General features: G+C 36.0%; 1 protein-coding gene across 2 annotated transcripts in view; it reads right to left on the bottom strand.

Annotated features, from left to right (window-relative positions):
- Window positions 1-580: 580 nt before the first annotated feature.
- The window catches only part of PRKCI (protein kinase C iota), a 74228-nt gene continuing 49569 nt past the window's right edge, over window positions 581-25239 (bottom strand). For both annotated transcript variants that reach the window (XM_055308134.1, XM_055308132.1), the window contains exons 9-18: window positions 19270-19446; window positions 18752-18849; window positions 17666-17752; window positions 15713-15848; window positions 11864-11951; window positions 10512-10637; window positions 9884-9963; window positions 7721-7810; window positions 7235-7350; window positions 581-3164 (exon numbers count right to left, since the gene is read on the bottom strand). In XM_055308134.1, coding sequence (XP_055164109.1) covers window positions 3077-3164; window positions 7235-7350; window positions 7721-7810; window positions 9884-9963; window positions 10512-10637; window positions 11864-11951; window positions 15713-15848; window positions 17666-17752; window positions 18752-18849; window positions 19270-19446 — 1086 coding nt within the window. In that variant the 3' untranslated portion in view covers window positions 581-3076. The remainder of the gene's footprint in view (window positions 3165-7234; window positions 7351-7720; window positions 7811-9883; window positions 9964-10511; window positions 10638-11863; window positions 11952-15712; window positions 15849-17665; window positions 17753-18751; window positions 18850-19269; window positions 19447-25239) is intronic.

Raw genomic sequence — 25239 nt, 5'->3', positions numbered from 1 at the left:
CTTGTTTTAAAACTAGTTAAAATGCTCTATGTTCAGCTTTTTACTCATTTGTTTTCCAACAGAAGGAAGGAATGCATTGAAGGGCAAGTTTAAAAATACACTGAACAATATTTTCTAAGATTTTATTTATTTGGTGGAGAGAGAGAAAGAGAGAGCAAGGATGAAGAGCGGCAGAGGGAGAGGGAGAAGCAGACTCCCCACTGAGCAGGGAGCCCGATGTGGGGCTCGATCCCAGGACCCGGGGACCATGATCTGAGCGAAGGCAGATGGTTAATGGACTGAGCCACCCGATGCTCCTGACTGTGATACAGCATTTGTACTACCAGAATGCTGCTTTAAGTATAGCAAAATTCCATACTCAAAAATGTTTACTTTCCTTCTTGAACAAATTTTGATGCACTCTGTTCTTACACAAATTTCTGAAATGCTACAGATTGATAAACATGTTCCAGGGGTGCCTGTTTTTCCCTCTGTGTGTGCGCATGCTCTCTCTCTTAAATCAATCTTAATAAAAAAAAAATAAACTAAATCTTAAAAAAAAAAAAAAGCTCCAAAGTTCCAGTCTTGATGAGTATTAAACATTTTATTTAAAGATTTTAAAGTAAAAAAAAAAAAAGGGTACACAAATACAGATTACATAATGATGACCAAGGCAGTATTCTACAAGACAAAAATCAAAACAAAATTTTAAAAGTAAATGTACAGGTACTAAACAAGCATCATACCTGATATGCAATTCAGGCTGCATACACATAAAATGATCTGACCACGTACATGCTTACACAAAATAAATTTTTTCTTAGAACACCAAAATTCCGTTCTGTCAACTGCCTTATTCCCGTTGAGTAGTTTGAGGGAACTTCTTTATAATATAAAAGGAATTGGCATGGCACTTAAAAACTACAAAAAACAGAATGTAATTAAAAACATATTTGTAATGCAATTTTGTATAAAATATACATGGTAATCTTATTAGTTAAAAAAAAATATTTAAAAAACAAGACAACCCTGAATAATGGTTAAAACCTCATCACAGAAAAATGCTCATTATTTGTAACATTATTGATAGAAAACAGATGGGATGGGGGGGAGAGATCTTTAATTTGGAAGTCATTCAAAATTTATTTAAAATTGTAGGAAAGATGTAGTAACTCATCGCCTACCCCCTTCTCAAAACTTATCATAATATTCTAATATATCACTATAGGACAAAATCAAAGAATAGCTCAAAGAAAGTGTTTCTTAAAATAAGGTTCAAAGACCCAACAGAATTCTAAGGTGGGCCCAGCAATGTGCATTTTAAATAAAATGTCCCAGGTGATTGTTCCCCGTTTCTGAAATTTGAGAACTAATGCCCTAGGAAAACAGTACCACTTAAAGCAAGATCATAAATATATTTCTGATATGTCAGAATTTTCTATGAGTTTATGGTTTGAAGTGAATATTGCTTCTTGAAACAAGTTTCAGGTATTAAGAAAAACATATATACTTGTTACATAAGCATAGGAAGGTATATAAACTTTTGAGGTTTTCATTGCTTTCAGGTTTCGTTATTTCAAGAAAAAAAATGAGTATTTGGCCAGAAACTTTAGAAAAATTACATTTCTAATAAAATGTAGCATCCAAAAAAAATTTATTAAATACCTATAAAATTTAAATCATTCTAAATTTAAGACTAGATAGCTTTCCTCCAAATTCAATTTTACTAAGATTGGACAAGTGTTAAGTAAACTTAGATGATTATGGTTACTTTTTACATCCCTTTTCATTAAAAAAATTATTCAAAATAAACAGATGCTATCACTGGCATCCCTTTAAATAATTGCTAAACACTAATATTAATAAAAAATAATCTGAAGAACTCTGCCCCTGAAATGTATTCCCCTCTGATTACATGTGTTATCTACTTAACAAAATCTTACTTAAGGAGCTAGAACATATACGTATGTGTGTGTTCTTAATATTTATTCATGTTCACTTTATTTTTTTTTAAAATTTCACTTAAGACTCCATAAACAAGAGTCCAAAAGTATGCATAATGTGGTTTTGGTGAAGAAAGGTTAAGACACTATTTGGAAGATAAATACTTTTTCTATATACTAAATTATAAGGGAAAAAAATAGCATACATTCTGTCTCCACTGGATAATGGAATGTTTTTGCAAGTCTGATAACGAGCACTTCCTTATTATCTAAATCAAACCACAAAAATAACTGTGGGATTTCCTAATAAGAAATAAATCTCGCCATTGCACTTTTCTGTATCTATTTTATATTGGTTTTTTTTTCCTTTCTATATACTGAGAAATGCCCCCATTCGACTGCATCCTGGGCTCTCTGATTACATTTATTAACATTCCAGTTAAAGTTCTGGCTAAAGGGTTATTAGCTCAGAAGCCAGAGCCCCTATAACAAGAAATCAATCTCATTGGTTTTTCAAAAACAGCTAATGATTTGGAATCTAATGCTTAATAAAATGTGCCTGGTTTCTTCCCTCAAGGAGAATTTGTATTCTCTGATTCTAAGCAAGCAACATCTTTTATTACCAATTTAATGACTGTTGCCTTAAAAAATCAATAATTTAATTATCCAAGGCAATACAATTTACAGCTGAATCTTTACACACAACTCAGAAAGTCATAGGGTAATATAATAAATTGCTGTATTCGGAATTATTCTTTTATACCAAAATTATTAAACACTTCAAGGTGAAGTGAATGAAGAATGACAAAACTCACGGGAGGCTTATGACGTAATCCCACCAGGTGCCTTAATGCAACGGATACTCTGTTTAAAGCAGTGGTATTTCCTCTAAACAAAAAGGACAACTTCATTACTCATCAGCAGGCTGCTGGGTTACCAGTATAGCTAAGTGTTGACACCACTGTCTGGAAACTAGTTTCATTTTCTTTTTCATAGTTAGATGTAATGATTGACTCTAATAGCCAACAACAGAAGATATTGAGTGCTTTTTTGTAGGTGAAAAATATAAAATGGTTCATTGTATCCAGGCTGGTACAAGTTTATTCATGCATTAAATGGCAACACAAGCAAAATGCATAGTTGGAAAATGAAGATCAAACACATTCTTCTGCAGACATCAAAAGAGGATTGATGTACTCAAAACCTTCAAATTCAGACTGATCAATCTTCCTCACAATGTCGCTGTTGAGAGAAAAATAAATTACTTTTCATAATCTAGATTTCAACTTTTTAAAATAAGATTTTACCACTTAATTTACATAAATCATGGAGAAAAAAATCTCTACGTGTTTAGATTAATTCTAAAACATTTTCTAGAAAAATCAAGAGTACTGAAAATAAGACTAACGATCCCTCAAGCAAGTTTAGAACTTTAGTTCTAAGTGCTCCAAAATTGAAGGCTAGGAATAAAAAAGTCATAAATTGTCACAATTCTAGTTAATCTTAACTTTTGACCTGAACAACATTCATACTTATAGGTGAATATATCCAAGTCCGAAGTAGCATTCAATACTAATTAGGAGTCACCTCCCCAGGAAGATGGTGATGACAAGGCCCAGAAGGAGTTAACCAAAAGGAAAAGGCAATAGGGACAAGTACAGAGAAAGACCTGAAATAAGGAGAGGACCCCACAGGGAGGCAATGGGTCACAGGGTGTAGAGATGTTAGCATTCCATTAGAATGGGCTCCTAATTTAATAGGCAGGAAATCTTAATACTTAAATGCACACACCAGACTGCAGAGCAGTTACACAAGATCCCAGTCCCCCCCTTCAAGGAGGAAGGTACCTCAGACAAAGAAAAGCTCTCAGAGAAAGCACTACCTGCATACAGGGCAGCTAAGTCCTTATCTAACAACAATTCTTAAAAAAAAAAAAAAAAAAAAAAATGGGGGACTTTTAGTTGGGAGAAATCCAGAATGCTAGCACTCATTGCATAAACATATACCGAACGAAATATGAAGGATGATGTTCGGTCTGAGAAAATGCGAGTAATTTATTCGAGTCCAAAGCATGGGAACAGAAGCATGTCAAATGGCAGATGATCTGGAAGCGAATGGCTAGCTCAAAGAAGCCAGTGCTGTTTACACTAAGGAGCTTCACCTTGATTCATCAAAGGTCTGGCTGCATCTGAGGCAGCTCAGAAAGATGGAGAAGATTCCAACATGTAAAAATGATGCACACAGAGGAACGGCAGGACCAAAGGTAAGAGCAGCACACCACCGGGACACGGAGAGTCATGGAGACGGGTCAGAACACAGCATCTGTGTTAGAGCACGCTGAGAGAGGGCCAGGGAGTCAGGCAGGAGGAGGGGGTGGGAGGCCGCAATTGCTGGCCAAAGGGACAGATTTTATCTGCCAGGCGAGCAGGAGGTTCCCAGAAGCTTCCGACAAGGGGGGGGGGGGGTTGCAGAACTGGGAGTGCTCCTTCATGAGATGTGCAGAATGGGTTGCCAAGCAAAGATGCCCAGTGAGGAGGATGGTGTACTATTCTGGGTATGATCTGCAAGAGAGGTGAACTGGGCTCATGGCAATGGGAACAGAATTGAAGGATCTGCTGCACGTAATGAAGTAAAGGAAGAACAGACAAGGACTTGGCAGCTGCACATATGTTATAGTTTGTTAAGGAACAGGAAGAGCCAATAGTCACGGACATTCTGAATCTGAACGGATACGTGATGGCATAATGAGCAGAAAAGGGTAAACAGAAATAAGGAACTGATTGAGAACGACAGAAAAAGAGACCATAAAAAGTAACGACTTTTCTTTTTTGGGGGGCTCGAAATCATGACCCTGAGGTCAAGGGTCACATGCTCCACTGACTGGCCCAGCCAGGACCCGAAGAAGTCATTACTAAAAGTATTTTAGAATTTCGTATGTTTGAAGTACTTATCTGATGAGCTAGGGGAGATGTTTAAGCAAGCAGATAGAAATGCAGCTCGAGAGATACTGGGTGGAGGCTAGGGGCTTGAGAACCATGGTTCATTTATTCTCCGCAGCAGCCGTGTGACGTAGGCAGTAAGAGAACAAAGAGGCTCAGAGAAGTTATGAAATTCAAACCCAGGTTATCCAGTTGGTAAGAGGTGGTATCAGGATTCAAATTCCTGTTTTCTGATTGAATCCAGTGTTCTTTCTAATACATGATGCTGTCAAAAGTAATGATTTTGGTACATATCTCTCTCCTTTGGTAGACAGGAAACTTTTCGTGAGATTGACCCACATCTTAATCTTCTTTGAATGTCTAATACTTAGCACAGTGCCTTTTGCTCAACAACTGTTTGCCAATTTAGCTGGGAGTCATTTAAAAAGCTGGTATCAATATTGTGGGCCTGGCTGAAAGCTCCCAGGCCCCAACTGCAGGTAGTGAAGAGAAGGCTGTCATGGACTGTGGAACATCCCAGTCTCAAGGGGACAGGGAAAGAAGGATGACAAGTAGTCACAGAGATGAAGCGGAACCAGGATGGCTAGAGCCAACCAAAGCAAGGCCGCGAGCGCCAAGTGCTGTACAGACATCAGGGGACATGAAGTCTGATCAAAGTGCGCTTTAAGGGATCCCTGGGTGGCGCAGCGGTTTGGCGCCTGCCTTTGGCCCAGGGCCCGATCCTGGAGACCCGGGATCGAATCCCACATCAGGCTCCTGGTGCATGGAGCCTGCTTCTCCCTCTGCCTGTGTCTCTGCCTCTCTCTCTCTCTCTCTGTGTGACTATCATAAATAAATAAAAAATTAAAAAAAAATTAAAAAAAAGTGCGCTTTAAAAATCAGAAATTAACAAGTCAGTTCAACCTTCAGACACTGAAGGAACAGGTTAAATTAAATTGTAAGGAGTTCAAGTGCTGGTAGTGAGAAAGTCCATGGCAATTAGTGTTGACCAATCTGAAGGGGTTTGACAGAGATGCTGTGTATTTATTCTTCTTTTACCATGAGCATCTATTAATTATTTTGAAAAGAAGATGAAGGGAAGAAAATGTGATGGTTCAAAGATGTGCTAAGATTTAGGAGAAAAAAAATCAGGATTTCTGAGCATGTTGATAAGTAGAAGAAAAGCAGCAGGGAAGGAGAAATTAAAGGAGGTAGAGGAATGGGCAGAAAGCCTGGCAGAAACGAAGGAGGCAGATGTAGGCAAATGGGGCACACCCTGCAAACGAGATATCCGAGACTAGGGAAGAAGGAAAAGGCGGTAAGAGAGCAACTGAGATGCAAGGTGGTCTGATGAGAGCGGAAAAGGGAGCCAGCGCAGGCCGGGGAGGCTCCCACCCTTGCAGTCGAGGTACGGCAAGGCTGATCCTCTAACGGTGGTGGATGCGGGCTCAGGGCTGAAGGCTTGACACGTTTGCAACAGCTGCATGAGCAATGTGACAGAAACTGACAACACAGAAGCAAAACCACTATGGAGGAGGTAGGGCCTCCTTGAGATCAGAGAGCGAATCTGTAATGACAGGTAAACGACCAAATATCCCCAAATTATTCTAAATCATATTTTTAAACGCAGCATCAACATAAAAAAAAAATAGGTCAGAGCACTGCTGGCTGGACCTGGTAGGGTAATATCATCTTTTTAAAAAAGCAATCTGGCAATAAATATCAAGAGCTTTAAGCATTTCATCTCCTGGGACCTGATTTCCTTTCTAGGAATCTATCTTAATGTAACGCGCAGGGACTCAGACAAAGACGGCCATCGCACGACGGGGCAGGGCAGTGCCGTGGCAAGAGCGCGGGCCTCGGGCACGCTTGGCTTTGCACCCTGACTCTGCCGCCTGGCAGCTGTGAAACTTTGCTTGACCTCTCTGAGCCTCCGTTTCCTCGTCTGTAAGACGAAGAGGACGGTAAGCAGATTTACAAGGTTGTCGGGAGGATTCAAGATAAGGCATGGAAAGCAAAGGAGAAGAGGACAGTTGTTATAATTTAAGTAAAAGTGTCATAGATTCGAACATCCCATAACTGAATGGCTAAATAAGTTAAATTACCATTAGCAGCGAAGCACTGTGCAGCCACTAACATCAAAACTTTCAAAGAACTTTAGGAATATTTCAGTCTAGGGGCGCCTGGGCGGTTCAGCTGGTTAAGCGCTGCCTCCAACTCAGGTCATGATCTCGGGGTCCTAGGATCAAGCTTAGCATCGGGCTCCCTGCTCAGTGTGGAACCTGCCTCTGCCCCCCTGCTTGTGCTCCATCGCTCGCTCACTCTCTCTCTCAAATAAATAAATAAAATCTTAAAAAAAAAAAAAGAAATATTTCAGTCTATGGAATTACTTACTCGTCATCTGGAGTGAGCTGGACAGGTTCATTAGTAAACTGAGAATCAAAGTTGTCCAAACCAAATTCCCCAGAAATATTTGGTTTAAAGGGAGGTACCACCTGCTTTTGCTCCATCTAGAAAAGACGTATTAGATGACAGCTCAAGCCTACGTTCTTAGAAAAAAATTCCACCTCTACATTTCTCCTCTGCCCTCAGATGCCTCCTCGTCCCATCCCAGTGGGTTCTTAGCAATGGTTCTACAGTATTCAGTGATGGAAATCATTTACAGAACTGAACACAGACGCAGGCCTTACTGATGTTATAACCTGCTCCATTAAATTAATATCCTACGCTTTTATCTTAAAGGCTTTTTAAAAAGCACTTTAGAGAGTGCTTTTAAGTTACTGAAGCCATGATATATTTTTCAACATTCTTTTAAGATAATTAAATTTGGCCCAAGATAATAATGAAACCTAATAGAGAAAACAATGAAATTTTACAGACCATATCCCAATCGACATTTCGAAAGAATGGGTGTCCCTGAATATCAGCAAATCCTGTTTGAGGATGACAACCCAGTCGTTCCTTTGGGTCCTGTAGTGGGAAGAAAGGTTTCAAGAAGTGGGTGGATGTCAACCTTTAAGGATAAATCATCTTTGTGACCTGGGTTTTGTGTCTATTATGTCTGAAATCAGAATGGTCTGCCTTTCATTTCTACACAGTACAACACTAGACTCAGATGAGTATCTGAAGCTTGTGACAAGTAAGATTTCTTCACGGCTCTCTCTGCAGCTATCATGTGATTATAGCTGATACAGGTCACTACTCCTTACTAAAGAAAAATGGGAGGAAAAAGCAGCAGAATCGTTTGAGCAGCACCCTGATGTTTCTCTGGCCTAGGTTAGAGTGCTGGTCAAACTACACAAACCCCAAACTTCACAAGTTTGTTCTTAGCTCATTTTAAAATCCCTATGCTCAATTACAGCAACAAACCATAATCTGTGTATAATACTACCACTACCATTATGTGAACCACTAGACAGAAAGGGGCTGCAACTTATAAAAGTCATGGCTTATTCATTATTGTGAATGAGAACATGTTACCATTTTCCTTTCCAACGAAAGGCATTTTATTTTGAATATTAAAAACCTCTCATCTTCAATTTTCAGTGTTAATACTTAGGTTTCCACTTTAAGTCTTTCCTCATATAAAGTACTCAAAAGCTTCAATTTCTTATTTTATTAAAATTCATCTTATTTATATATTTCCCTTAGAAGGTAAATGCACATCAACCTACTTTCTAACCTACAACATAAGATTTATGATTGCCAAGATCACTGTGATATGCTAAGAAGCAGATCTGGTGTCTGTCCCAGGTTCTCAACAAAGAGCTTCTGAAACCCTTACAATTTCAAGAGTCGTAGAAGGGCCTTTCATTATTCATAACAAGTCCCTTTCAATTATACCTTAGTTTATACTAATGAGGGGACTCTTGGTGGGCCTGTAATAGCTTCAGGATGGGATCTGGTTGCCGGAGGAACCAACCATGTGTTTTAGAGTTTAACTTTCCGCCTCATTTTCAGAGGGGCTGGAAATTGAGTTCAATCACCGATGGCCAGGGATTTAATCAACCATGCCAATGTAATGGAACCTCCATAAAAGCCTCTGAACCCTGGGGTTCGGAGCACTTCTGGGTTAGTGAACACATCCACGTGATGTGAGGGTGGTGCACCCCAACTCCATAGGAACAGAAGCTCCTATGCTCAGGAACCTTCTGGATCTCACCCTGTGTACCTTTTCATCTGGTTGTCCATTTGTATCCTTTAAAACAAACCAGTGATAGTAGATAAACCATTTTCCTGAATTCTGTGAGCCATTCCAGCAAATTATTGAACCTGAAATGGGAGGGCTGTGGGAACCCCCAACTTTGTAGCCAAGTCAGACGAAGTGTGGATATTCAGTACCTGTCACTGGCATCTGAAGTGATCACAGTCTTGTGGGACAGAGAGCCCTTAAACCCCTGGAATCTGATGCTAACTCTGGGTAGTTAGTGTCAGAAATATATTGAATTGTAGGACACCCAGTATGTCTGGAGAGTCGGAGAACTGGTTGTTGGTGTGGAAAAATCCTCCATGTTTGGTGTTAGAAGTAAAAACTGTTCAGAATCAATCTTGGATCTTAAAACTCTTCTACCAACCACAACAAATAATTGAATGATTTGTTAAGACCAAGGACAGCATTTCATTTCTTCCAAATTTTATCTAGGGTTTTTGACATGATAATCTGTAGGGAACACTACTGCCAAGTGCTCAATAAGTAATGAGTTTCTATGAATAATGATCCAAAGAAAACTGAATATCAGTGTGGTTGAGGCTATCCCCAAAGAAGTCATTTTTCCCTAACTGTGTACATGGTATGTATCATTTACATTAAAAACATCACATGTAATATATAGCTGGGGGTGAATTACATTCCCAAAATGGAAAGGACAGCTCATCTCAGGATCTAAGGCTGTCAAATTACTCTTTGGTTAAGAGACAAATTCCAGAACTAACTAAAAAAATTATATACTCTGATGTTTTGGAACTCTATACTGCCTGAACCTCTATTTACAGTTTCATTTATAAACAGATAAACTGCTAAAGATTTTTATATGCAACTTATACCTTGTTGAGAAAACTCTTCAGAACACTTGCAGCTTTTACAGACAGAGAACGTGGTATGCGTATTTGCTTTTCCAAAATAACTAGAAAGATAAAATTATGGCATTATTTGACTTTTACATGGTTTCAATCTTTGCATTTTTATTATACAAAGGCATTCTAGCAGAAAAAATAGACATTATGTATATTACTTTAGCTTATGCTTGTTTTTGTTCAGTTTGATTCCTTGTATTTCCAATCATGGGCCCGTTTTTTCCATCTTTTGATTCTCTTACACTCTTGGTACCTACTTTTTTTCCGTATTGTTCTTGGACTTATGCACTCACCCTTGGGGTCCATGTAAAGAGACTGTCCTCTCTAGACATAGGATTCCTTCCTCCAACCTCTGTGATACACAATCTGAAGGAACCTCTTTGTTATATTTTTGAGTTTGAGAAGGTAGTTGGCAAATGGACTGAAGGTACGGAGGTAGGAAGATATATTTTTTAAAAAACTGAAGACTCACATATTAAGAAGTATACTGTCCAGATTATTTTCCCCTTTCTTACTCAAATTAAAAATGTGAGGCATCCTCATTCATGCTCTAGAGTAGGTTATTCACAGAGAATCTCTGTAAAATATTGTAAATTACCTTGGAAGAGATAATCCTCTGTGTTTTGATCCGGGTTATCAGAGCTTCCAACAATATCAAATGGAGATCTCCCTGCCATCATCTCAAACATTAGTACTCCAAGGGCCCACCAGTCAACACTGAAACCTTCAGTAAAAAAAAAATTTTTAAGCAACAAATAATCTGTTCTGCACTCTTGAAAGTCAGTAACTTGAAAGTCATTATATTATATAATTAAAAAATAAACATTATAAAAAAAACTAAACTCTAAGCGTATTAGAGCTATCGTGGTAGGCACTGAAGATTACAGGAACAATTTACTTAACAATGGGGAGGTGCCCAAAAGATAACTTTAAAAATAAAATATTGGAGGGGTGCCTGGGTGGTTTACTCAGTTAAGCACTCAGCTCTTAGCTTCAGCTCAGGTCGTGATCTCAGGGGTCATGAGTTTGAGCCCTGCATCGGTTCACAGTCAGTGCAGTCTGCTTGGGATTCTTTCCCTCTTCTTCTCCCTCCCCTTCTGTACCTCCCTCTATCTGCACAGGCTCCCGCTTTCTCTCTCCCTAAAATAAATAAAATCTTTAAAAATAAATGAAAATTTATTGGAAATTTAATTTAATGGAAATTAAACATGTTTCTTTTCCCAAATATGCCTGCAATTTCAGACTCCTGACCTATATCTAAAATGTTGTTTTTGAGGATATAATTAAATTGTATTTGAGGACAAATTTCCTCGGTCTGAAATCTGATCTTCTGCTAGCCGATTAAAGATCTTTGAAGGACCTTGGATTCAGATTATGAACAGCTGTTGGAAGTACCCATCCTCCTATACATCTGCTGAAATCAGAGGGCCAGACCCAAAAAGTCAAATGTATTCTTAAGATAAATATATCCTCTGGTTCCTGACAAGCAATCTTTCCCTCATTTTTCAGATTCCTGAAGGAAACATCCCAGGAAATGTGGACAATCAGTCAGGACTCTGGAGTTACATGGCTAAAATGTAAATCCCTACTCTGCCACTTTCTAGCTGTATGACCTCAGGCAAGTTATTTAAACTTCCTGTAAAATGGGAATTAACAGTGCTTACTTCCTAGGATTATTGAGAGGCCTAATTAATATATGTAAATTGCTTATAATAGCGCCTCGTACTTTTAGTGTTGCCATTAATAAAAAATATTATCCATATCTGCACTCCTAAATACTGCTAAGGCCCCTATTGTCTCCGATTTCATAGTTTACATAAGCTTTCATGCAGATTTTAAGGGGATAAAGTTTATTAACATTTAAATACTATAGTGTACTATAATGCAATCAATACCACATTTTTAACCACCCATCTAGCATGCACATAGCTAAAAATATTTATTTATTACCATAATCTTCTCCTCTTAAAATTTCAGGAGCAATGTAATTGGGAGTACCACAGAAAGTGCTGGTTGTATCTCCTGGCCGTAACCCTTCCTTTTATAAAAAAGAAAAGAAAAAAAGATGTAGTAAGATAGAAAATTATCTTCTAAATTCATCTCTTTTATTTCACCTATTAATATAAGCTCAGCATTTATAGGTAATATATTCAGCTTAAATAAAATACCACTAGCATGGTTGTCCACATTAAAATCACAAGTAACCACTAAATAGCTTATAGAAAATCTGTCCTAAATAGATGTTAGTAGAGTTCAATTAAGACAAAAATTACTCTTGATATAATTTATATTCAAGTAAAAATTTAATACAAAAATTTAAATTGTATGAGTAAAAGGAATCATCATATTTTATGAAGAAAAGCACTGTGTATCCCATCTCCTAACACAAGCACTCCAGCATTATGTTTCCTTCTGGTTGTTTTTCCTAAAACACAAATTTTTTTTATTTTGTATTTCAGTAGATATCGGGTGGAAAAAATTAAGACAAAACATCCTGATGTGTATAAACAGAGAAACTACACAATGACAATGGAACAATCCCCAAAAAGTTATAACAAACTTGTATGTGCCTAACAACACAGTCTCAAAATACAAAGAGTAAAAATAGACAAATTAGAAAATTGGAATGAACATTTTTATGCCCCCAAAGTTCATATGCTGAAGACCTAATATGATAGCACTGGGAGATGGGGGCCTTTGGGAGGTAATCCTTTTTATTTTATTTTTTTAAAAAGATTTTATTTATTTATTCATGATAGACACACAGAGAGAGAGGCAGAGACACAGGCAGAGGGAGAAGCAGGCTCCATGCAGGGAGCTCAATGTGGGACTCGATCCCAGGTCTCTAGGATCACGCCCTGGGCCAAAGGCAGCGCTAAACCGCTGAGCTACTGGGGCTGCCCCTTTGGGAGGTAATCCTGATGGGATCAGTGTCTTTATAAGAAGAAGAGAGTTCCTTCTTTCTCCTTCTGCCATGTGAGGATACAACAAAAAGACACATCTGCAAACCATGAAGAGTGCCTTCACCAGACACTGGTTCTTCTAGTACCTTGATCTTGGACTTCCCAGCTTCCAGAACCATGAGAAATAAATGTTTGTTATTTAAACCACCTAGTCTACACTGTATTAATATAGCACCCTGAACTGGTAATACAATCCCCAATCATGACAGGTGATTTTAACACATCTATATCAGAAAATGATATACAGATCAAAAAAAATAGTAAGTGGAAAAAGCTAGAGCTAAATATATATATATAATATATATACTTACAGAATATGTATAATCTATGTGCATGTGAGAATGGGGAGGAAGGAAAGAAGAGTGTGAAGGAGAGAGACTCCATGCGTGAAAACAAGAGATTACATATTCTTTTTTAAGTACATTTAGGATACTGATCAAACACTAAGTCACAAAGCAACTCTGAATATATTTTCAAAGAACCTGTATCATTCAAACCATTTTCTGGCCACAAGGCAATTAAATAAGAAATTAACATTTAAAAATAAGCTAAGTAATATTAAATATACAATCAAGCAACCAAGAGAAAGACAATTCAGTTTTGTGAGTTTCACTGTTTAAGTAATGCATGCCCATTATGTGATGCTATAAAATAGAGCAACACATATATAATTGAACAATGCTATATTTTAGAACTTTATTTAATGTTATATTATAAACATTGTACGTTGTTATGAACTTTTGGTAAACATCTTCTTAATGACTTCATAATCCTATGTTCTGTGGTCATACCGTAATTTCCCTAATCATTCTAACAATGGCCATTTAGATTATTTATAATATTTATCACTAACTACAAAAAAAAATTTTGGTCATAAAGCCTTCCTCACAGACCAAAATATTTACTCAAAACATCCCAGAGGCAGAAGTATTAGATAAGAGTGTGGCTGTACATCTTGAAGAATCCTGATACAACCCACTGCTTTCCAAAAGATTGTAACGCTGCATACATTCATCAATGATACAAAAGAATACTCATTTCTTTAAACCTGATAATCAGACTATTATAATTTTAAAAACTAGTATTTGGCATTCAAAAATGAAGTGTCTTATTATTAAAATGTGTACACGGTGTAACAAGGTTAGTATTCTTCATGGGTTTTTTTTTTTGCTATTGTTATTCAGCTTTTCTTTTGACAAATTATAGACTTTTATGTTATTGTCATTTTTCTTTTGAAATAAGAAAAAAATCCACTGGGAAAAAAGTGACAGAGAGGGGTGCCTGGGTGACTCAGTCAGTAAAGTGTCTGCCTTCAGCTCTTGTCATGATCCCAGGGTCCTGGGGTCAGGCTGTGTTGGGCTACCTACTCAGCAGGAAGTCTGCTTCTTCTGTCTGCCCCTCTCCCCTTCTCTCCTCTGGTGCTTGCTCGCTCTCTCAATCAACAAAATCTTTAAAAAAAATTACGGCTAAAAAACATATTACAAATTTCAGTGATGGGTACGTAGGGATTTGCCTATTGAATCTCTGTTTATGAATAAAGATTTGCATATTAGAAAACTGTAAGGAAACAGAAATTTAATATAAAAAAAGATGAGGGCAGCCCAGGTGGCTCAGCAGTTTAACACTGCCTTCAGCCCAGGGCCTGATCCTAGAGACCCAGGATCGAGTCCCACGTCAGGCTCTCTGCATGGGGCCTGTTTCTCCCTCTGCCTGTGTCTCTGCCTCTCTCTCTGACTCTCTGTGTCTCTCATGAATAAATAAATAAAATCTTTAAAAAAAATAAAATAATAAAATAAAATAAAAAAAAGATGAATGTCTGAGTTATGTACCTAAAAATTATGTACCTAAAAGCAAAAATACTTTAGGTAAAGATTTTCTTTTCTAATGTTGCTGAACAGATAATAAGGTTAAATCTTCAATACTTAGAGTGTCTTACTTAATGTTAGCATTTAAAAATCTCCAAGCTCTGGAGGCACTTCCCTCAGGTGAATGGGGGAGTGTAACTCACACATTTACATGCTTGTTGCCATATAATTGTATGAGGATAATTCTATCGCACTTTTTTTTAAAAGATCTTCTTTATTTATTTGAGAGAGAGAAAGAGGGCACACAAGCAGGGGGGTGGGGTGGGAGAGGAAGAAGCCAACTCCCAGCTGAGCAGAGAGGCCAACGCAGGGCTCAATCCCAGGACCCTGGGATGATGACCTGTGCTGAAGACAGATGCTTAACCAGCTGAGCCACCCAGGTGCCCCTGTCCCAGCTATTTGTAACAAGGAGAGCAGCTCCCTACACATTTCGTGGAAAAACACTGGACCCTTAAATGAAACACTGTTACAAAAAGAATAAAGTACTAAGAAATAAAAGACATGTCCTGAGAGTTACCAGAAATTCTCATTTTGTTCTACTGTACTTTATGTCAAACGTTTAAACTTTACATATAAAAAAATGATAGATTTCCTAGGAAAATCTTGAATGCATTATCAAGAATTACAATTAAATGGCAAAAACTGGTAGGTGACATGCAAGTAGTTACGCTGAAGTCATGGGATTGCAAACGATTTTCATTTCCAAATTTTCTTCAATAGTATCACAACATTCAAGATAAAAAGTTACAGACATAAAAAGAAATAAACTCTTATTATAGTACATATAACAGTCACAGAAAATATGGAATTTTATAAATGGTTAGAAAATACATACATCTGTCTTTGTGCTAAAATTCCAAAAAGTATCCCAAACAAAGCAGCAATCACTTCACCTTTAATAATACTGTTATTTTACCAAAACAATTTTATGAGCTGCTGAGAGCTTCTGATTAACTAGAAATTTCCCTCACCTTACACATGCCGTAGTCAGTGAGCTTAATGTGTCCTTCTGAGTCCAACAATACATTGTCCAATTTCAAATCTCTATAAATTATCCCTCGTTCATGAAGATAATTTAATGCTAGGCTGATTTCTGCAGAGTAAAATCTAAAAATGAAAAATAATTCATTTGATTCAAATCTTTAAATTGTGATAAATTTCTAGAAGTTCAACCCCCATCTGCAAATGATAACACCAAAATCATGTCAAAAGATTTTTTATCTCCCAGTGTTTTTAGAAACAACACCAAAACACAAATTGAAGTACCACTTTAAAGTATCTGAGCCCAAAACACAATTATAAAAGTTCTAGTTTACATTAAACTCATACCTTTCATAAAATTATTTATTTGCAAGTCTCTACAGAAGTTCTTAATCTAAGTCCTTGGATAGACTTCGGGCAATCCATACTGCTACAACCAGAGGCACAGTTGTGCATACATGTGTACATGTATATCTTCTATAAGGGTTTCCATAGCTTTCAGCACTTCTCTAAGAGACAAATGATCTCCCCAAATGCTAAGAATCACTAGAATAGAGAAAATACTAAAAGTTCTACTCAAACTATAAAATCCATACCAAAATTTTAGGGAGGGAATTAAAATTATTATACAATCATACTATTTGATATTAAAAAGCTTTTTAGAACTGCCACTAACTCATTGGTGATAACCAGAACTTTTGACCTGAATGATGAAAATGAAACACCCAAATTGGTTCATTGCTACTTTGATGAATGTTATCAAGATCATGTATGGAGATGCATATAGCACATACCTTCTCAGCTACTTAATTCTATGAATAAAGAACTTGAGTCTTTATTTTGTACTTTGGTTCCCAGAAAAGTAAAGATGAAATAAAACCAGAACTGACACTTGAATACCATAAAAACTACTTTCCACCAGGTCCAACTGAACAAACGAGAACAAATACAGGCTATGGTCACAATTAGAAATATCATTTGGGGCTCTGCCATGAAGGGTGATCATTTACTAAAGACTAAATACAGGAAATGAACATACAGGAAACTAAAAAAACAAGAAACAAAATCACAATGTGGCCTGAGATTGGATTAGTACTATTTCTACCTTCTGATAAAATTGAAGGATACTATCTCTTTTGACAAGAAATAATCAATGTACCAGCAAGATCTCCATTAAATAAGTATCTATAAAAATAAAAATTTTAACCTTTATTACATGCATATACAAACTCATATGCTTCATTTTGGCATTACTTTTGTGGAACACAAAAGGGTAAGAATTATTGCTAATTATGAGTATGAATTGAACTTATCCAAGATGATCCTTCCCCACCTAATTCCTCCAACATATAAGCAATTTACAATCTTACATAATAACATAAAATTAAAGACATAAAAGTAATAAATAATATTTAATGATCTTTTTCTCTTATATATCAACAGGTATGAGATCAGAGTTAAAAAAAAAAAAGCCAAAGGTAGAACAATTCAAAAGTATCATCACAAGAATAGTCAGAATTACATAATAGTTTAAGAATTGCTTTATTACTCTCAAGCTTTTACAAATAGTATTGAAAAACTGTTAGAGATCACTGTAAGCCTTAGATAAATGTTTGTAAAGTCATCAATTATTTCAATTGTGGATGCTGAATAGACAAAATATTTGTAAATAATTGGGTTCTCTTTAACACTGTTTATACTTTTCAACTGCCTATATTAATATATATGTTACATATGTTATACATTATAATGTAAACTAGCTTTTGGCTTAGTTCCTACATGACTTAAAAAAAATAGGATCGAAATAAGTGATTTATCTACTCTTTTCAACCACTGACACATAAAAAGTCCCACAGCATTCTCAATTTCCCTCGGCTTCCTCTCTGCACCCCCACACCAGCCTCACCTCCAGCAAAAACCCAACACAAACAGTACACATTTACCTGGCATGTTCTTCAGGAAGTTTTCTTTGTCGCTGCATATGAAACATTAGATCTCCTCCATTTACATACTCTATGACAAAGAACAATCTAAAACACAGGAGAGATAAGAAACAAAACAAATGAACATGGGGGGTGGCAAACCAAGAAACACTCTTAACAAACTGATGGTTACTAGAAGGGAAGTGGGTGGCGGGGATGTGAAATAGGTGATGGGGATTAAGGAGAGCGCTTGTGAGGAGCAGCAGGTGTTGTGTGGAAGGGTTGATACACCATATTGTACACCTGAAACTAATATTACACTTTATGTTAACTAACTGGAATTTGAATAAAAACTTTAAAGGAAAAAAAAGTATTTTTTAACTAAAAAAAAAAAAAAATCAGGAGGACTTAAATCCAGGAACTTGACATGTCAGCAGGCTTAAAAAAATAAACACAGGAGAGAGCACATGAAACCAAGATCCAAAATTAGGCAGTGTAACTTGGCATTTTAAACATGACAGAGTGCTCGCTTCGGCAGCACATACTGAACACTACAGAGACCAGTTGTAGAAGACATTCTATAGATTTAACCTTAACAAATATTCCAGGAATTTGGTGGAGACAAAGGGTAGCTGAAGGAGAAAGCTGTTAATCACAGAAGATACAAGAAAATAAATCAGTATAATTGTGTAAACTGTTTCTTCTATTTGAAAGTAGTACCACTAGAATTCAGAGCCTCATTCTTACCCCAATGTTAGCATTTACGGGATAAGTCATTTGCAACTCTAACTTAAGGTAAAGAGGTTAGGATTTCCCCCTCTAGTTAAACTCTAGGAAACTAAGTACTAAAACTAGACTCTTGGAGATATGTATGACCTAGTTTTGTTTTGTTTTGTTTTTGCCTAATAAAGCCAGTAATTTCCTAATGATGATCCAATGTTAAAATATCACTGACTGGGGCAGGAGTAGTAGGAAATTTTAAGCATAGTACTGTTGTGTCCATCTCCATGTCTTCCACTTCCGGCTAATAGTAGAAAGCAGTTCTCATTGTGTGATATACCAAAATGTGTAAAGCCCAGTAATCATCCCATTATCTTTCAATCTTACCTGCTTTCTGTCTGAAAGCAAGAATGCAGCCCAACAAGAAAAGGATGATTGGATGCCTGCTCGAAAACATGTTTCTCTGTCTGTACCCAATCAATATCCTATTTCAAAATATGAAAGAAATCGATGTCAAACTGAATTATCAAACTGTGGTTAATTTGTTCTTAGTACTTCAATTACCATAAACACAATTAGTAATAGGCTAGATATCAAAAGCATTGATAATCATGAAACAAGAGCTTTATGTACAAAGAGAAAAATACCACCAATAAATCTTTCAGTATTATGAAACGGCCTAGAAAACTTTTACGAAGCTCACGTACTTTCCCTTAATATGTTTTTATTTTTTAAAAATCTAGTAATCATCATATTACATGAAATATATCTTATGTAATCTGTTTGAAGCATATATTTAGAAAAGTAGACTGAAATTATAAGACACAAACATTGAGGTTTCCTCTGAAATAGTATACTCAAGCCAATTTAATGGTTCAGAAATAATAAAACATTATTGGGCTTACCTCATCATCATTGACCAGCTCTTTTTTCACAACTTTCATTGCATAAATACGATCTGTTTTTTTTAATCGCACCAACAGAACTTTGGCATAACTTCCTCTGCCTATTACCCGAAGCAAATCAAAATCCTGAAGACCTAAACTGGATGAAGCTTTGCCACTTTCCCTGGTATTCATTGCCTGTCGAGAACAATTATATCAAAGTTATACCTGGAGAAATTTTGCATAATTCATTATATTTCTAACACCTGGTTATACCTAATGTGATTTTAAAATATCTTCTAAGTTCTTCATTATTCTTTTCTTAACTCATTCCAAACAATAAAATCAAATTACTCAAGAGGTAGGATAGACTCATGAGTTGAGGTCAGAGGGATAGTGATAGGAAGTTGAAATCTGAGAAGTGTTAAAGGGTATCGTAAGATCTGATAAATTTGGGGTATGGAGGCAAATGAAGATACATGAATTTAAAAAATGACACTAACTCTGATGACTGGGAGACTGAAGGTACTACTGACAAAAGAACAAAGTATGCACACCAGATAAGATTGACAGATCTGGTGAGATAGTAGACTTGGTTTTTCATACTGAAGACATAAGCTACAATGGGATATCAGGAATAAAGAGTCTACTGGAAGTTTGATACATGAAATCTGAACTAATGGGAGGACATGCTCAGAAACATTTTTAGAAGCTATAGACAGAAAATAAGCATGAAGCACCTTAACTAATAGAAAACATTCTTTTCTACACAACGTCAAGGCTCCTTTGGAATGACAAAATCACCCTTATAATTCACTTACAACTAGAAACTTAGGCTTCTGGTAATTTATAGAGAAGACTGAAGATAGTTTTGTTTTGTTTTTTTTTTTAAGATTATATTTATTCATGAGAGGTACCCAGGTACCCCGAAGATAATCTTTTTTAACATACCTGCAATATCCTCTGCATACAATCAACAGATGTACTCCTAAGAATTAAATATGAATTTTTTCAAGTGAAGAGTATCAAGACACCAAAGAACAGATTTTGAGAAAAACTGTAAGCACAAATCAGGAAAAAAAGTATTAAGGAAACTGAAGGAGAATGATGTTTCAAGAAAAGGGTCACTTACAAAAATCTAGAAATAATAATCTGATGTGGTAACAAGGATACATAAAGAGGAGTAAAAGATATCAGATTAGAGCAGATTATGAAAGCACAGAATGGTAAGAAGATAAGGCAATATACAGACTTCAAATGTGGTTAACTGGAAACTATAAAAGAGAATTACATGGAACAAAAGCACAATACCTTCACAAAATCAGTAACAAGGCAGCAGTGAGAAATCAGTGGAATGTCACCCTCAAAGGATCTAAAAAATAATCCTGCTGATCTATAAAAATAGCCTTCAAAATGAAAGTGTAATAAAAACATTTTTCAGACAACCACAAACTAAAGAAATCTAACAGTAGTAACCTCTCACTAAAAGAAATAGAGTTCTTTAAGAAGAAAGATAATTTTAGGGACGCTTGGGTGGCTCAGTGGTTGAGCACCTGCCTTCAGCCCAGGGCATGATCCCAAGGTCCTGAGATCGAGTCCTGCATCAGGTTCTTTGTGGGGAGCCTGCTTTTCCCTCTGTGTCTCTGTCTCTCATGACTAAATAAATAAAATCATTATTAAAAAAAAGATAATTTATATGAAGGACAGACATACAAGAAGGAATGCAGAACAAAAATATAGTGTGGATAAACCTAAATAATGACTGTTTAAAAACACTAGTATGGGGCACCTGAGTGGCTCAGTCAGTTACACATCTGCCTTCAGCTCAGGTCATGATCCTGGGGGTATGGGATTGGGCTCTGAGTTGGTATCCCTGTTCAGCCAAGAGTCTGCTTCCCCTTTTTTCTCTGCTCCCTTACCCACTCATGCTCTCTCTCTAATAAAATTTTTTTAAAAAGCACTACTACATATAAACAAAGCATACATAGAATTTTAAAATATGTAAGAAAAAATTTGAATACGAAAGAAATAACACCAAAGACAAGGAGGGAGAGTGAGTAAATTTAAAGCATTCCTATGGTCCTTGCATATCCAGGGAAGTGGTAAAAGTATCGTTAATAATTTGCATTGAGGGCAGCCCTGGTGGCGCAGCAGTTTGGTGTCACCTGAAGCCCAGGGTGTGATCCTGGAGACCCAGGATCGAGTCCCGTGTCAGGCTCCCTGCATGGAGCCTGCTTCTCCCTCTGCCTGTGTCTCTGCCTCTCTCTCTGTATCTCTCATGAATAAATGAATAAAATCTTTAAATAATAATAATAATAATAATTTGCATTGAATTTAAGTAAGCTAAAGATGTAAGATACAATCTCTAGAACATCCAGTAATTGAGTAGGAAAGAATGTCAAACAAGCTAAAAGAGATGAAAAAGTAATAATAAATAACCCAAAAGAAGCCAAAATTAAGTAGCAAAGACTGGGGACATAGAAAACATAATAAAATGGAGAATTTTTTTAAAAGATTTATTTATTTGAGAGAGAGAGAGCAGGAGTGGGAGGGGGAAAGGAGAGGAAGAGAGAATCTGAAACTGGCTCCATGCTGAGCTGAAGAGCCCAATGCAGGGCTCCATCTCACAATCGTGAGATCACGACCTGAGCCAAAACCAACAGTTGGACGCTCAACCAACTGCACCACTCAGGTGCCCCATAAAATGGAGGATTTAAACACAAATCAGTAATTCATTTAAATATAAATACATTAAATGTAAAATATACACAAATAGTAAAATACATTAAATACTATACCTAAGGACTGTCAAACTAAAGGGGCGGGGGAAGCTCAACAATATGATGTTAACAAGGCATACCTAGAGTATATGGGTACAGAAAGATTAAAACAATTAAATATATATATATATATATATATGGCATGTAATCACTAACCAAGGCTGCTGTAGCTAAACCAATAAGACAAAGTAGTTGTAGCCTACTGGGGTAGGCTGACTCTAAGATGTCTCCCAGTACTCCCCACCATCTAGTATTCATGCCTTTGTGTTATCCCTTCCCCTTGAGTATGGGCTAAATGTAGCAACTTGCTTCTAATTAAAGAAATATGGCAAAAGTGATAGAATGTCACTTCTGAAATTAGGTTACAAAAGACTGTGAGTTCTATTTTGCTAGCATTCATGCTCTCTGGATCTTACTGCTTAGCTCTGATGAAATAAATCAAGTTACTTTGTTATGAGTTGCCATACAGTGAGGTCCATGTGGTAAGAAATAGAATCCCGCCAACGATTAGGGAAATATATAAGCAGCTTCTTTCCCAGTCAAGCTTTGAGGGAACAGCGGTCCTTGCCAGCACCTTGACTGTAGCCTGTATGGGATTCTGAGGCAAAGGACACAGATAAGTCATGCTTGGATTCCTGACCCATGGAAACTATGACATTATAAATCTTGTTTAAAGTCACTACATTTTGAGGTTATTTGTGACATAGCAATTACCTAATATAAGGACTTTAAGGCAAAAAGCATTACTATAAACAGAAAGGGGTATTTCATGATGAAAAGGGGTTAATCCAATTATAGATATTATGATTCTAAATTTGTATGTACTTAATAACATGGCCTCAAAATATATAAGGCAAAAGCTAACAAAACAAAAAAGGAACAGATATATCCACAATGTAACCTTGTGGTAGGCAAAGAACAAACAGCCAGTGAGGTAACAGAGATGGAATAACATCATTAATAATCTTGACCTAACTGACCTGTACAGAATGCCACACCCAACAACCATAAAACATACTGTATTTGAAAATACATATGGAACACACACTAATGCCTATGTGCTTGGCCTTCAGGCAAGTTTCAAAAAAAAAATTCAAAGGGCAGAGATCACACACAACGCGTTTTCTAATTTGTAGTGGAATTAAGTTAGAAGTTAAAAATTTTCCCAAATATGTAAAAATAAGTATACTTTAAAATAATGCTCTGATCAAAGAAGAAATCACAATAGAGATTAAGATTTATTTTACAGTGGATGACAAAAAAGCCTAAGGAGATAGTCAGAGGAGAAATCAATGCATTAAAAGAGCAAATAAGGATTCAACAGAGAAGAGCTAATTCTCCAAAAAGATTAATAAATTAATAACCCCTCAGGAAGACTGATGAAGAAAACGAGAATACATAGTAAATTTTATCAGGAATAGAAAAGGATGTCATTTCAGACTCTCAGAAATGGACAACTTGATGCCAAAAATCTGAAAGTATAGGCTAAACAAATTCCTAAGAAAAACACAAACACAAGACAAAATAGAGAAATCTAAATTGTCCCAGATTTATTCAGACATAAAATCCAGAATTAAAATCTTCCTCACAAATAAAACTCCAAGCCCAGAGTGCCTTACTGATGAACTTTTTTAAAAATGTAAGAAAAATAAAAAAGTAAGAAATAATGCCAATCTTATAGGAATTCTTCTTAGGAAAACAAAACATTTCAAAATCATTTTATGACACTGAAACTTGGCAATCCAATTTAAAACAAGGAAATTACAGGTCAGTGACTCTCGTTAATATTTAAAAGAAAGTAAAAAACAAAACCTAAATATTGGCAAATCAGATCCACAACTATGTAAAAAAATCATATATCATGACACATGGAGTTTATTCCAGAAATGAAAAATAGGCTTAACATTTGAAAATTAATAAAGTTTACATATGACCAACTCCAACTCCACAAATGTCACAAAATGTTTCTGATAAAATTCAATATCTTGTCATGATAAAGACAAAAATCTTAGCAAACTAGAAATAAACTCCCTCTATAAAATGAAAAGCTGTAGCAAACATCAATATTAGATTTCCCACTGAGATGTAAAACAAGACAATGATATCTGATCACTACTTTTTTTTTTTGATCACTACTTTTTTTCAATGTCATTTTGGTCATCTGTAGAGGTCTTTTCTAATTCAATAAGAAAACTATAAATCTTTAAGATTTGAAAATGAAGGAATGACACTTATTCATAGATAAGATGATCATACATACAGAAAATCTAAAAGGATTTGTGGATAAGCTATCAGAATTAATAGGCAAATTTAGCAAAATGTCAGGATACAAAGTAATTTAGGAAAAACCTTATTCTATATAAGATTATTAAATAGACGATCATATTTTAAAATAATACCATCTACATCAAATACCTATAGTTCAAGGACTCCGAAAAATACACTGACATAATTTAAAGAAATCCTAAATAAATGAAGGATTATATCATGCTCGTGGTTTGAAGATTTCATATTGTAAAGATGTCTTTTTCTGAAATGTACCAGTAGGTTTGGTTTATTTCTTGATTTTGTGGAAACCAGCAAGCTGATTCTAAAATTTACATGAAATTCAAAAAGCCAGAAAGAGTAGCCAAGATAATCCCCAGAAGAGCAAAGAATTAATTTTACTACAAAGACTTATTATAAAACTATAATAATCATGAAGCATGATATCCGATAATAATAAAATAACAAAAGAGAATCCAGAGTGAGATCATGTAATGAGCATATTAATTGATGAAGAGATAACTTTTCAGAGTAATGAGGGAAGGTACAGCCTTTTCAATATCTTCAATAGGCTTGGGAAAGACAGAGGTTTCTTAAGGCCCAAAAGCACTACCCAAAAAGGAAAAGATAAATGTATTTCACTACATTAAAAATCAGAACATTTATTCATCAAAAGAAACCATTAACAGTGAAAATACATAGAATGGGAGTTATATTTTTGCAATATGTAACTGATAAGAGGCTAATAATGTTGAGAAATACAAAGAACTTCCATAAATCAACATAACAAAGCCAGACCCCCTTGTTTAAAAAAAACAGGCACCTAACTAAAGATGATACTCAAATGGCCAATAAACATGAAAAGTTGAGTAGCAAGGAAATGAGCATTAAAAAATTATGAGATACCACTACACATTCAAAAGATTCACTAAAATTAAAAGACAGA

The sequence above is a fragment of the Nyctereutes procyonoides genome, unplaced genomic scaffold (assembly GCF_905146905.1).
Source record: "Nyctereutes procyonoides isolate TBG_1078 unplaced genomic scaffold, NYPRO_anot_genome, whole genome shotgun sequence".
Taxonomy (NCBI): domain Eukaryota; kingdom Metazoa; phylum Chordata; class Mammalia; order Carnivora; family Canidae; genus Nyctereutes; species Nyctereutes procyonoides.
Note: the sequence above shows the minus strand (reverse complement) of the source record. Positions and strands in the feature narration are given on the sequence as shown.